Source organism: Hemicordylus capensis, chromosome 6 (genome assembly GCF_027244095.1).
Source record: "Hemicordylus capensis ecotype Gifberg chromosome 6, rHemCap1.1.pri, whole genome shotgun sequence".
NCBI lineage: Eukaryota > Metazoa > Chordata > Lepidosauria > Squamata > Cordylidae > Hemicordylus > Hemicordylus capensis.
The window spans coordinates 118929254-118943689 of NC_069662.1; the positions used below are offsets into that span (position 1 = coordinate 118929254).

Sequence of the window (14436 nt, forward strand, 5' to 3'; positions counted from 1 at the left end):
GAATAATCAAGCCAATCTCATACTGGCAAGAGATTTTGAGAAAAACAAGATTTGAGAAACAAAAAAAGACACACGCTGAGAAGTGACTGTTTGCGATCTGCCACTTGCCTAAGGCAAGTGGAAATTTGGTCCAGAGGAAGCCGGGGCGGTGGGGGGGGGGGCGGGAGGGAGGGGAATGGAAAGCGTCCAGGCAACCTCCTGAACACTCGACTTGGAAAGCTTATTAGACTGATATATACCCACTTTTTTAATGTCTCTGCAAACCTATTCTACAACAGCCGGAAGTTTACTCAATTATTCCTCCCCAGAAACAAAGCAACTTACCATGTATTTCAGAATTCCTGCTTCTGGATGAAGAAGGGGCAGCTCAGGGAACCATTTCTGTACCAGATGGTTAAGCTTCTCCTAAATTAGAGATACAAAATACTCATATCAGCATGAACACACCACCCAACAATACAGAAAAGATTTTGTTCTGGAGGAGAAGTGGTGAGATTTCACAAAAGGAAGTTCCACCAATTTGAAAATTGAACTGAACATTAATGGAGGAGTATGCTCTCCTTCACCGTCACCTTAAGTGGCACAGCAAGGAGACGCTGAACTAACAAGCAGGAAGTTGCCGGTTCGAATCCCCACTGGTATGTTTCCCAGATTATGTGGAACACCTATATCAGGCAGTAGCAATATAGGAAGATGCTGAAAGGGATCATCTCATACTGCACGGGAGGAGGCAATGGTAAACCTCTCCTGTATTCTACCAAAAGAAAACCACAGGGCTCAGTGGGCACCAGGAGTCGAAATCGACTTGACAGCACACTTTACCTTTACGCTCTCCTGCACACTGTAGAACTGAACTTATTCCATTGCCAAATGCAAAATATTGAAGTCTACTGATGACAGTGGGACAGGAAACTATCTTTATTTCCTATTACCTTTCTGTGTAAATCATTCCAAGGACTCATAGCAAAGTTATCAATGGGAACAAAAGTGAGCTTCACTCATGCCCTTATTATTCTGGAGGCTAAAAACTTGCTGATGCACTCTCAGAACTTCTCTCTATTTGAGAAATCCTAGAGAATGAGCAAGGTACCACCAGACTGGAAATGGGCTAATATTGTCCAAGTCTTCAGAAGCAGGAAAATGGGGTCTGGGAAGCTACACACCTGTCAGTCTGTCACTACAGAAGATTACAAAGAGTTACAAAGGATACCAGGATTACAATTAATCCCAAGATGAACATGGGTCAGCAGTGTGATGCAGCTGTAAAAAAGGCTAACACGATTTTAGACTGCATTAAATAGAAACACGTTTTCCAAGTCATGAAAAGTGGTGGTTCTTCTTTCCATACTCGTAACATTAGACCTCGGAATACTCATTCCACAAAGGGCCTTCTTCCAGACACCTGCATTCAGAACTGAAGTCCCAGAAGAGAGACTTATTTCAGCTTTATTCATACCCAAGTCCCTCTGAAGATGACTTAATATGTAAAAGAGTATTTATGGTAATGAACACACCTTCATTTTTGCTACAGAAGGGATTGCTCTTTTGTTTTTATGTAAAATGAATACATGCAGTATTTTATGCAAAATCAAATCTATACAATTACTTGATTTAAATATGCTTATGCAACTAGTACTTACATATTCCTCTTGCTCATTGTATATTTCCTGAAAGACACTATTCCGCAGTCCTGTAATTTCTTCTTTTATTTTTGCCATTTCAGACTCACTGTAATCATCAGCCTGAACGCCAAAATAAAAAAATTATCAGAGGATTAAGATAGTATATCAAGTAAAATAAGCTATTATAAAATTAGAGCCACTCAATCAGATAAAACTTTCCTGCTTTTTGCCTAATAAGGCTCTCAGTACGCTCTCAGTTTTCTCTTGTAAATGTTCTGGGTATATAATTAAAATGTAGTAACTGGAAAAGGCATCAGACTCAGTTTTATGGCCAGACTGCCACCAGTAAGTTATTCCTCAGTCAGAACAATCGAAAGGGCGGATTCACAAAACTGTTAGCCATTCCCCAATGAAGGACTTCACTTGGCCAGCTTAGAAGCAACCAACGACGACTAAGCTCTTTGAGGGGGAGGCACACCCTCCCCAGCCATACTGTGGGGTGGAGGAGGATGGGGAGAAGGAAGAGGGAAATGTCATGTTTGACTGGCAGGAAACCTGGCATCACAGGAAGAGGAAGCTAGGTAAAGTAAAGTGTGCCATCAAGTCAATTTTGACTCCTGGCGCCCACAGAGCTCTGTGGTTTGTCTTTGGTAGAATACAGGAGGGGTTTACCATTGCCTCCTCCTGCACAGTATGATGCCTTTCAGCATCTTCCTATATCACTGCTGCCCGATATAGGTGTTCCCCATAGTCTGGGAAACATACCACAGGGATTCGAACCAGCCACCTTCTGCTTGTTAGTCAAGCATTTCCCTGCTGCGCCATTAGATGGCTGAAGAGGAAGCTACTTATCCCCAATTATAAAAGTTTTTATTTAGACTCAAGTGTGCTTGTCCCCAGTGAAACAAAACTACAACGCGTCGGGGGGCGGGGGGGAGATGCCCATTTCTAATTATACGTTATTGAAAAGTTAGACATTTCCAACAAAGGAAAAACTCGATGCCTACATTGCTACAACCAAGATAACTTTTTTTATGTGAGCTCCTTAGAGAATGGAAAGCTGTAAAGGGTTTGTTTTGGCATTCTGAGCTCATGTTTCTCAACATCTGATGGAAGTGCTCCCCTCTGACAGACTTACTACATCTACCATACCTTCCCCCAATGCAGAAGTCTTATTTACCTCATCAGGGTTCTTACAGAGCCCTGCAATGCTTCTTCCCAATACGCATGCATCCATTGTGGTTGCACATTTCTGGAGCTCATGACCACAGTGGAATCATAACGCCCACACACACTGCAGGAAAACCTAGCCTTTAATTGGTTATGGATCTATTACCAATAAGACACTTTAAGATCCTGCACTATCCCACACTCCCCTAGGTCGCCCACCCACTGCAGTCTGTTCCAATTATTTTCCATGCAATCCAAGCATATGCTCGTACCCCGCACTTTTTGCTTAAATGCTTTATGCATTCCAATCTTATTTCCCTTCAGCTTTCTTTTGTGTAGGTTTTATGTGAATAATTATGTTTTCACATTAACAGACACAATTTCTCAAGTATACATAGTATCAGCTTCTACCATGCAGGCATCGATTTATTCTCATGGGTAGGAAGAAAAAGAGATGCTCCCCCACCCACAAGCTAGTTCTCTACATGGGGGAGAGGGGGAGGCATCAAAAGAGTGCTACTTCCATACTTCTTCCAAGTTGCTTTTTTCCACCAACTTCCACCTCAGCTGAGCCTTGAGGATTTTCAGTCTCTTCTTAATCAGTAACAAGTCATCAATGTTGGGACTTGTCTCCAGCCACTTCACAATCTGCTTTTTGAACTAAAGTAGCAAACAACAACTAAGAAACAGATGTATACACTAGAGAGCAAGCAAGCAAACTGAGCAGTGTGAAAACTGCTCTTTTGGTTTGAGGAAAGATGGCTAGTACACAAACATGAAATTGCATTACAATGTTAGGGATATACAATATAGCAAGCTAATTTTTAGGCAACTAATACCTCATTTATGGGATTCTATTTATAGAATGTAATACTGGCATTTAGAAGCCAATTTCCCCATTGGACTTTACATAAGACCAGCCATGCTGGATCACATCAAAGGTCCATCATCCAGAGTTGTTTCCCACAGTAGCCTCCACAGAGCTGCACAATCTCAGTCCCCCAGCTGTTAGACTACAATCCCCACCATCCCCAGCCAGGCCTGTAGCCAGCTGGTGGCATGTACCTGCCACACCAAAAAATTCTCTTTCCTCCCCAGCCTCACTGTCTGTTTTCACTGAACATTTTATAACCTGCCTCCCCTGACTTCTGTGATCCCCTCCCCAAAATTTTGAGACTGGTTACAGGCCTGTCCCCAGCCCATCTGCAGAAGGGCTGAATTTGTGCATTGTGCCAACACCAGATGCTTCTGGAAGCCCACAAGCATGAGATGAAGGCATGCCTGCTCCCCTGCAACTGGTATTTAAAAACTGGTATACTGCCTTTGAACATTTATTATTTATTATTATTATTATTATTATTAATTCAATTTCTATACCGCCCTTCCAAAAATGGCTCCGGGCGGTTTACACAGAGAAATAATTAGGCTTGTGCCCGAAACGTTTAGGAGACCATTATGGAGGCCTCCGAAATGTTTCTGCTCCGGGGGCCGTTTCGGTGCTTCAGCACCGGCGGGGGTAGTCCTTTAAGGGCAGGGGAGGGTGCACTTACCCTTCCCGCCGCATATCCCCCGCCGGCGCTCTGTCACTGTTAAGCCCCTCGGGGCGGCAGCGTTCCTCCCTGCCGCCCCGTTTTTGTCATCGGCCGAAAGTGGCTGGAAGAAGCAAGCGCGCGTGCGTGCGTGCACCCGCATGGCAGACGGGCGCGTGCACACGCCCGCTTGCTTCTTCTGGCCACTTCCAGCCGATGAAAAAAACGGGGCAGCAGGGAGGAACGCTGCCGCCCCGAGGGGCTTAACAGTGACGGAGCGCCGGCGGGGGATATGCGGCGGGAGGGGTAAGTGCACCCTCCCCTGCCCTTAAAGGACTACCCCCACAGGTGCCGAAGAAACTTCGTGCACATCCCTAGAAATAATAAATAAATAAGATGGATGAGGATCCTACACAAGGATGATTTAAAGTTATTGCTAAACCTATTATCCATCATTTTGTCTAATCCCCTTCTAAAGCTATCTAAGCTAGTTGATCAAGAAAGAATCACAGTAAAAAATGTCGACTTAGTTAACATGTTGAATCTTACTTTGGTAGTTAAGGGAGGAGAGCTGGTTTTGTGGTAGCAAGTACAAACTGTCATCTTTACTAAGCAGGGTCTGCCCTAGTTGCGTATGAATGGGAGGCAACATGCATGAACATTGTAAGATATTCCCCCAGGGGATGGTGCCGCTCTGGGAAGAGCACCTGCATGCTTGCATGCAGATGGGTCCAAGTTCCCTCCCTGGCATCTCCAAGATAGGGCTGAGAGACTCCTGCCTACAATCTGGGAGAAGCTGCTGCCAGTCTGTGTAGGCAATACTGAGCTAGATAGACTAATGGTAGATGGACTAACTCAGTATAAGGCAGCTTCCTATGTTCCTAGTTATTCACATGTTCAGAATTAAAACAAACCATGCTTTCCCTCGCAATGATAAACTGACCTCAATACTGTCCAGGTACTTGCAATAGACAATATTTAAAAGACGTTGCTCTTGCTGGATCTTCTGCATAACTTCACTGTATATATTTAAGATTATTTTTTTATCTGCTTCATCTAGCTCCTAAATGGAAGGGGAGAGAGACAGACGATAAGCTTCTTGCAGCTCTAGGTATGTCAATGCCTAAAGATATAAAGTTTCATTAAAACCACCGTTCTGAATGGAAACATTCATTACAGATTGTCTATTTTATTTGTATAGAACTGTGGCTGACATTCTAACAAAGTGTTTGTGAAGACATTGTGATAGCTCAAAGCTATCAAACTCGTAGGTAACTTTGATGGAATTGCACAAATCCTTGTTTTTTGCACAACCACATGACCTTCTTGTACAACTCTACTCCATACACAAGAACTTCATTAGTCAAGATGTCAGCTTTTAAGTGTAGAGAAAGGTAACCAGTTCTTAAGAGCTCAACAAGCAGTTTAAATTAAGCCAGTTAACTTACTATTTCCATAGTAAGTGCATGTCACTTGGAGACTACTGCTCTGAAAAGCAAGAACTAAAGTATGGAGTAAAGGCTCCATACTGTCTCCATTGCTTTTTAACATCTACATGAAACCACTGGGAGAGATCATCAGGTGGTTTGGTGCAGGAGGCCATCAATATGCCAATGACACCCAGATCTATTTCTCCATATTGACCTCATCAGGAAATGGCATAACTTAAGTGTGCTGGGCTAGAACTGGGGAGATCTGAGTTCAAATCCCCATTCAGCCATGAAACTTATCTCACAGGGTTGTTGTGAGGATAAACATAACCATGCACAACGCTCTGGGCTCCTTGGAGGAAAAGCAGGATAGAAATGTAATAATCATAAATGCCTGCCTAGAGGCAGTAATGAACTGGATGAGGGATAACAAACTGAAGTTGAATCCAAAAAAGACAGAGATACTGACTGTGGGGTGTTGGGACTCAAGAGATGGTTTAGATCTGCCTGTTCTGGATAGGACTACACTCCCTGTGAAAGATCAGGTACATAGCTTGGGAGTGCTCCTGGATTCAAAGCTCTCTCTGGTTTCTCAGGCAGAGGCAATAGCCAGGAACACTTTTTATCAGCTTTGGCTGATACATCAGCAATGTCCATTTCTGGAGGTAAGTGACCTTAAAACACTGGTGCATATACTGGTAACCTCCAGGCTTGACTACTGTAACTCCACGTGGGGCTGCTTTTTGTACGTAGTCCAGAAACTACAATCTCTTTACTACAAACAACAGTCTCCTTACTAAAGAGGCCCTCCGTGAAGGGCAAAACTTTGATCTTGTCCCACATGTCCTGTTCCAACAAGGATGACCAAAGTCAGGCATGCCTGCAAAGCGATATAGCACTGGCCATGAAGACGACTCAGTCCCCATCAGATGTTTCATGGTGCTCAAAGACTGTCTAGTCACATCGGCAGATTTGGTGAGGAGCTTCTTTAAAACTGGCAGTCGTCCTCCTGCACACGGTAAAAGTTCTCAAGTCTATGCGAGATTGAGGATGTAGATGACATGGCTTCCCAAGCTGACCTAGCTGAGTTGACAAGGACTGGCAGCATGTTTAAGACTGCAGGAGTAGAGGAAATTGATGCAGACATAAAAATCACAAACTGGGTCACTGACAGTTTTAGCCAGATATTTTAGTTCCAGCCGTGTCTTACCGATTTATTACCAGTGTCTTACCGATTTCAGAGACCAGAAATCTAAAGGATTTGGTCTCCTCTGTGGGAGAGTCTGGCAAGTTACTGGGGACATTGTCATCCAGCATGGTGCCAGATGGAATCTCCATAATAGTGGACTCATTGTCAGAGTCCAATGTAGAGGCGTAATCTTCATCAGAAATATGCTTATCAGGTAGAACAGGAACAGTAGGTGGTGACAAAAGCCTAACTGGATGCTCAAGTTGAATTGGAGCCTGAGGAAGAGGAGCAGAAGGAAGTGCTCGAGCAGCAGACTGGACTTGGACACAGGAGGAGGGTCAACAGGACGCTTAAAGGGAGTAAGGTCCAAAAGCTGACCTTGAAGCCCTTAGCATATAATTTTTATTTATTTTATTTAAAACAGTTATACCCTGCCCCTTCAGTACATTACTGCTCAGGGCGGCTCACAATATTTATATAACAGTTACAATTCTTCATAGTCATATGGTAAATGCCCCAGCACTGGATCTCAGAATCGACCCATCCTACGCATGTAGCCATGGACCAAAGCACCAGGAGGCTTTACACACATGGCTTTTACTTCGAATCTCCTCCGAATGGAGTGTGCTAATCCACATTAGGTGCATTTACCCTGAAGTCCCTGAAGGCTATCAGGGGCCAGTACAGACATGACTCTGTTTTCCCCTGAATCAAGGCTGTGCATACTAGTTTAGCCCAAAGTATGTCCGGCTTTAAAAAATGCTCTAGTTTCAGTGGCTTTTGAAAAAAGAACCCGAGGCTTCTGTTGTGCCCCACCACTTTGACTTTGATGTGTGCAGTGGCCATGCCAGTAATTCGGCTTTTCAAAACTCAATGAAGGGGAGCTTACATAGGCTTTAGATATGCAGAATAAATATAACCTGAGCTTTTTCTCTCAGCTGATTCCATTAGCCTGCAATTTTCTTCATGACAGAGAGAAAGCTCTGATTTCTGTTTTAAACTTTCCTGCCTCTTAAATCGTCTGGGGGGGGGCGGGGGGAACATGAGGTGAGAAGGCAGTCACAAAGAAAGGCAGGAGTTAAACATTCTGCTGTTTGATCCAGCTTTTGGCAACTTGTCATGCTGGTCTTCCGCTCCTCCATAGCTCAAACTAACAACAAAAAAGCTCTCTTGCTTTCCTCCTCTCTGATGTGATTGGTGATTCGTTAGAGGGAAAACCCGGAGTAAGCCAGTGGGAACACAGGGAAAAGATCTGCTAGGAATTGCAGAGAGGATCCGACCCTATGTGAAATGTCCATTTAATCCCCCAAATTAAACATCTTGTGATTCTGCTATGAAGCAGATTCGCTCTTCAGATACCCCACGGCATGAATGCATGTGTGAATAACTCCCTGGAGAGCTCCAATTATCAAGTAGACACCGAGACAGAGATGGCAAGGAAAAGCTAAGTTGCTCCTTCCAAGACAATGGAACACGGGAAGGTGAAGCAACTGGAGTCACTCTGGCAGGTGAGGTGGAAGGAGTTTTGGGAACAGTAGGAGTCCTGACATCGGACTTGTCTTCAGTGTCAAGACCATGGAATAAGAACACCTTGAATGTCGATCCCAATGTCATCAAAGAGGACTCCAGCCTGTGTTCCCTCTAACAGGCATTTCCAGATGATGTTGACTACAACTCCCAGCATCATTATGGGAGTTTTGGTCAACAACATCTGGAAATACGTGTTAGAAGGAACACTGACTCCAGAATGGAATCAGATTCCGGCATCTGTATGTTCCTCGACGTAGACAGTGTCAAAGGAAATCCCATGCCCAAGGCTGGAGACTTCAGCAAAGGATGAAATTAAAGACTGATCAATGTCAAGAAAGTCACTCTTGGAGAGGGATGAATGGTAGAGACCAGAGACGTGTGAGGTGTGGCAGTCCATTCATTCATTCATTCGATTTCTATACCGCCCTTCCAAAAATGGCTCAGCAATGTCAAGTTGGGAATGATACTGGGCCACCACAAGGATTATGGAGATATGCTTCCATAAGGTCTATGGACCCTAAAGAGTACATACTCTGGAGACCCTCTGCTATGGACTGTAGGGTCTCCTGGGATCTCCTCTGGACCACAAACATGTTTACCAACTTTAGGTCCAGCACCACCCTCAGAGACTCATCCTTCTTGGGGACTGTAAAAACAAAGAAACCCCCAAAGCTCTTTATGAAGGAGGTACCTTCTCTATGGCCCTTATTTGCAACAGGTGCTGAATTGCTTGCAGAAGACCTAGATGTTTTTAATGGTTTTGTTATTTTGGTGTGTGGCAGAATCTGAGCTTTGGGCAGTGGTGTAGCTCTATTTTGTACCCCTCCCGAACTACAGGCAGGACCCATTGATTGTTGGTAGATGTTTCCCAGGCGTGCCAACAGTCCATAAGATATCCCCTGACCTGTTGGGGAGAGCAGTCAGGAACTTTGCCTGGGTGACTTTGAGAGGAAAAAGGAATTGTTGGGCATTGCCTTTTTTTTTTTTTTTAAGCAGCCACAGATGGTAGAGAAAAGACACCCATCATAAGATGGAAGCCCTATAAATTATTGAAGCTGTTGTGCCTGCTCCAATGGCTAAAGCTGATGCTTTGTGGGCAGGGCACATAGAAGATTCTGCTTCTTTGTAAGTTGGTTCTCCTAGGGTTCTGTTGTCTTTAGGCAAGATTGCTCCACTGAGCAATGCCACCACTGGCCCATCTGTTAAGGGAAGAAAATTTGTAAAAAATTATTAAGTAGGTTGTTGCTAGTATGTTTACTAGAGGAGGGTGTCAGCCATTCCGGCTTTAATGCATTTAGAAAACCTTGACATAGTAAGGTTGGCCTGATAAGGTTTGGACCTTGGCTGTACCAAGGAGCTCCCCAAGGCAGGTTCCCAAATAGAGGGGTGTGCCGCCTCCAGCCCTAGTGTGGAAACCGCCTGAGAGAGAACATCCTCCTTTAAGAATAGCCTCTAAGTACAGGAAAGTGTACTTTATTTATTTAGCATATTTATATACCACTCAAAACTTATCTCTCTGGGCAGTTTACAATAAAAACAATACAAATTAAAACAAAATTAAGGCATTTAAACATATAAATAATTTAAAATTTAACACAATGTTAAAAACTGTAAATCTAATTAGAAGCCTGGGTGAACAAATGTTTCGCCCTGGTCATCGAGCCATTCCCCCTCAGCCATGTCACCAGACACTGGGTGATTGGGAGAGGGACTCTTCGTTTTGGTCCGGTTGTGGAGTGCGCAAGCTAGGAGACCCCTCTCCCAACAACTCAGATGAGTGCATATCTGGTCAGGGAGTATTAACTTGAGCCTTCCCCTTGGTAAGCCCTTTCCCGCTTTTTGCTTTGCAGGAAAGTGATAGGGGGATGAGGAGGGGGAGCAAGACCTCTGTCTGTTCTGAGTGTGGTTTGTGCATTCAAATTTCTGCCCCTCACAGATTGATTACTGAAATACCCCATGCAGCCAGGTAGTTTGTCAGCCAGGTAGTTTGTCATGAGTGACTGAGGTCAGGTCCAACGTCTCCAAGTAGGGTCACAGCTGATGTACCAGCCGTAGCTGGTAAAAGGTACTTCTGTACACTGCCACCACCTGAGCCTCCAAGGACAGCATCAGTTCCAGAAACACTCCCAAGCTGTGGAATTTGTCTTTCAGAAGAAGTGTGATCCCATTCAAGACCAGATTTACCTCACTGCTCGGATGATCAGTGTTACCAACCCAGAACACTTACATTTTATCTGGATTAAGTTTCAGCTTGTTTGCCCCCATCCAGTTCAGAAGAGCCTCCAAGCCCTGGTTCAGAGCATCCACTGACTCCCTGGTGTCTGCTGACTTAAAAGATAGGTAGAGCTAGGTATCATCAGCATATTGATCCTAACTTGGAAACCCTTGAGGAGGCAGAATGGATATATGATGGGAAAAGACTGGTGGATTCCCATTAAGAAAGATTAATCATCCAACATAGGAATAGACATACAAGATTACTTACATTTTTCGAAGAACAACTAAACTTTTTGGACACTTGAAAAGGTGCACCAAAACAGCGAACATTACCGAAAAGTTGTTGTGTTTCTATAGTTTGTTATTATACTATTCTATTGTTCTTATGTATATATTGCTGTAGATGTTTTCTCATTACATTTCATCAATATCCTTGATTCATCCATCTCCCTCCCCTGCTCTCCCCGCCATAAAATACACATACACACACACACACACACACACACACACACACGGCCAGGCACAAAGCATCTGCACCTCTAGTCTTCCACAGCCGTTTCCTCTCTCCCCCTTCCCCTCACTGGTACTTCTTTTCCTTGCTGACCGGCCGGGTGACCTGTCACCCACTCTCCTACCCGCCAGCTACCTCCGCCCAGCCTGCCACCTCCCACCAGCGGCTGTCTCTTCTTGCCCGCCGGCCAGCCCGCCCACCACCAGCCGCCATCACTGTTTTCTCCCCCGTCCCCGTTGCTATCCAGGCACCTGCTCGTGAACTCTCATGAGAGCTGCCACCATGGGTGGAATTACGATTAGGCAAGGGGAGACAGTTGTCTGGGGGCCCCACTGCCTGGAGGGGCCCCCTAGAGACACCTCACATGACTCCTCATTGCCCCCTGCCCAGCCCCAAAGCCCCTCAGCCACTTGCCTTGTTCACCCTCTCTCCTGCTTGTCCTCCTGGCTGGCAATCTCCTTCTCTCTCCGCCTCTCAGCTGATCAGCAGGTGGGTGGGGCTTCCAGAGAAGCCTCCGTGTAGGCCTCGCTGAAGCCTGACCTCGAGTCGGCTGGCAGGCTCCAAGCAAGCAAGGAAGGAGGCAGGCAAGCATTGTGGCCACCACAGTTTTCTGCAGCAGACCCCCTGCCCAGGGCAGCCAGAATGTGAATTCCTTTTTGTGGTTACCACCCCCCGCCTGCCCGGATATATAGGGAGCTGCTTGCCATAGGGCTTTGATGGGGGGGTGGGAGACTGAGAAGTCTCCGAATATTTAATTTAAAACAGACTGGAAAATTTGCTGGCTTAAAAAAAATCAGCTATCTAAAAAGTCCTATAAGTGGCTTGTTTTATGGCAGAAAATTAAAAAAACTTCTGGAACAAACAATATTATATTCATTCATTCATGCACTTATGTTCAAGTTGTTTTGCAACCCAGAAGGTCTGAGTGAGAACCGTAAAGCATGTGTTGTGCTTTTATTTTATTTTTCTTGTGTGTGAACTGCTCCCCAATAACTCACAGGGACTTCAGGGTAAATCTGGCCAACATGTGAATGCAGCACCTTCATTCCAGAGGAGATGTGTTAATGGGCTTTAAAAGCCTCATGTAAAAAACCTCCTGGAATCAAACTTTACTAAATTTGTTCAGAATTCTGAGAAAACATACATAGGACTCACAATGCATGGTTGAAAGTCTCCTTTGCTAATCTGCAGCAAGGTGCTCATTTTAATAATTAGTGTTTCTAGTGTGTTCTAGGAATTAAATGTAGCACAAATATATAGTATTCAATGTATATCACTATAGATCACATTATAGATTACATTACATCACATTATAGATCACTATAGATTACATTGTGTATATCACAATGTATATCACTATAGTATATCACTAGAGTGGGGGGCAGGCCAGCTACAGCTCCTGCCGCCTGGCTCACCCCCCACCCCCTGTAGATAAACAAAAATAACGGTGGTGGGGTAGGGGGTTCAGTGGCAGCAAAGCAGATTAGAGGCGACAGCGGCAGGGAGATGTTGGCTGCCCTGCCCCTTGCGTCTGATGTCAGATGCAGGGGGCGTGGATTAGGGTGCTGGGGGCATGCACGCTTTGCGGGCACAGAGAGTCCCCGAAAAACATTTTGTCCCCTGGCCTCCAGGGGTCTCGCTACACCCCTGAGCCATCTGCACCTCCAGACCCCTGTCCTAGACAGTACTTCTCCTAATTCCAGTGAAACTTTTGGACAACATGAGTTCTACCCAAGAAACATTCAAGCCTCTTAAAACATGCTGAGACATTTAAACACAAATAAAACACAGACTTACAACCAGAGAAATGTCCAGCTCTTGAGAAATAGCCAACTCAGCCTTCTTGAGAACATCATCCACATTGTCAACAACCTCCTCGGACGTAAAAAACGTTTCCGTTGTCATGTCAAAGAACTGGAAAAGCAGAAGATATGAGAAAAAACGGGATTATCCATTTCTAAAAATCACTAAGCACACCTTGGATTCGATCCACAAAAGAAGCAGGTGTTCCACTAGCACAACTGGGCTTTCCTACCCCCTCCTTCCCAATGCAGCTCTCTGAAAGTCTCCTCCTGCTCAGGGTTCTCTTGAAGGTTGGAGGACCCTCCAGAACAGTGTGTAATGGGACACTGAGGGCTACAGTGCAGGAGGGAATCTGTGGGAGGGGAAGAAACTAGGTCTTGCTTGGAAGTGCCTTTGGATCCAATCCTAGCAAAGCAATCAAATCATTCCTAGTCCAGCAGTGTTCTTCACTGTAAGGTCCCGGAGCCAGTAGTGGCTCCCAGCAACCCTAAATGAGGCTCCCTGACTAATTGTTTATTGGGCCAGTGTGAAGCTTCAGCCAAAGTTGAATACTCTGCACAGTCCCCTGACACCATATGGAGGCCACCATTCCCACCAGCACTTTGTCCAGCACTGATGAAGCTCCTTTAAGTGAAATTGAGCCCAATAGAGCCTCTGTACCATATTCAAAGCCAGGCACAGGGTGGTGGGAAGTGTAGCCCTTTCCAATGCTTCCCCATAGAGCTCTGTCTCTCCACAGTACTGTGCAGCAGTACTGAAGGCTTATTTGCCAAAGTGATCCCCCACCATCTTCACAAAAAGTGAAGATCCCTGTATTAGAGAATTGTTTTAGAAGCATATGAAAGGGAGACTACAAGTGTGAGCACTGTGAGATATTTCCCTCAGGGGATGGAGCTGCTCTGGGAAGAGCAGAAGGTTCCAAGTTCCTTCCCTGGCATTTCCAGGGAAGGAAGGCTAATCATGTTGTCTAAAGTTTCTTGGATCCCACTTGTGATGTTTTCACAAGACCTATAAGTGAGACTTTTAAAGGGAGTAAGTACAGATATATGAAGACTTTTAAAGAAATGTCCTATTTAATAAGCAGCAATTACTCATGAAGGAATCATTCCCATATGATTACTTCACCTATTCACAACTATTCACATATCCACATCAAGCAGCAATAGATCTATTTATCACGGGAATGCTAAAACAATCACCACCAACACAGCATACATCTTCACTAGTTTTCTGAAATCAGTTTAGTGCCCTATCTGTGAAGGCTCTCATCTATGACTGTGTGATGAAACTATAAGGAAAGGTGTCTTGGCAAATTTAGAATTCCCAGGGTTCTTTCTAGGGATGTGCCTAAATCATTTAGGCACCTCTTTGAAGAGGCGCTGAAATGATTCCGCTCCCTGCAGCCAGAACATTGCAGCATGGGGCAAGGGGTTCC

General features: G+C 44.8%; 1 protein-coding gene across 5 annotated transcripts in view; it reads right to left on the reverse strand.

Moving 5' to 3' along the window:
* The window catches only part of STK31 (serine/threonine kinase 31), an 86392-nt gene that overhangs the window by 36367 nt on the left and 35589 nt on the right, over positions 1–14436 (reverse strand). For all 5 annotated transcript variants that reach the window (XM_053261884.1, XM_053261880.1, XM_053261883.1 and 2 more), the window contains 5 exons: positions 12996–13112; positions 5265–5384; positions 3321–3452; positions 1641–1742; positions 325–405 (listed from right to left, as the gene is read on the reverse strand). In XM_053261884.1, coding sequence (XP_053117859.1) covers positions 325–405; positions 1641–1742; positions 3321–3452; positions 5265–5384; positions 12996–13112 — 552 coding nt within the window. The remainder of the gene's footprint in view (positions 1–324; positions 406–1640; positions 1743–3320; positions 3453–5264; positions 5385–12995; positions 13113–14436) is intronic.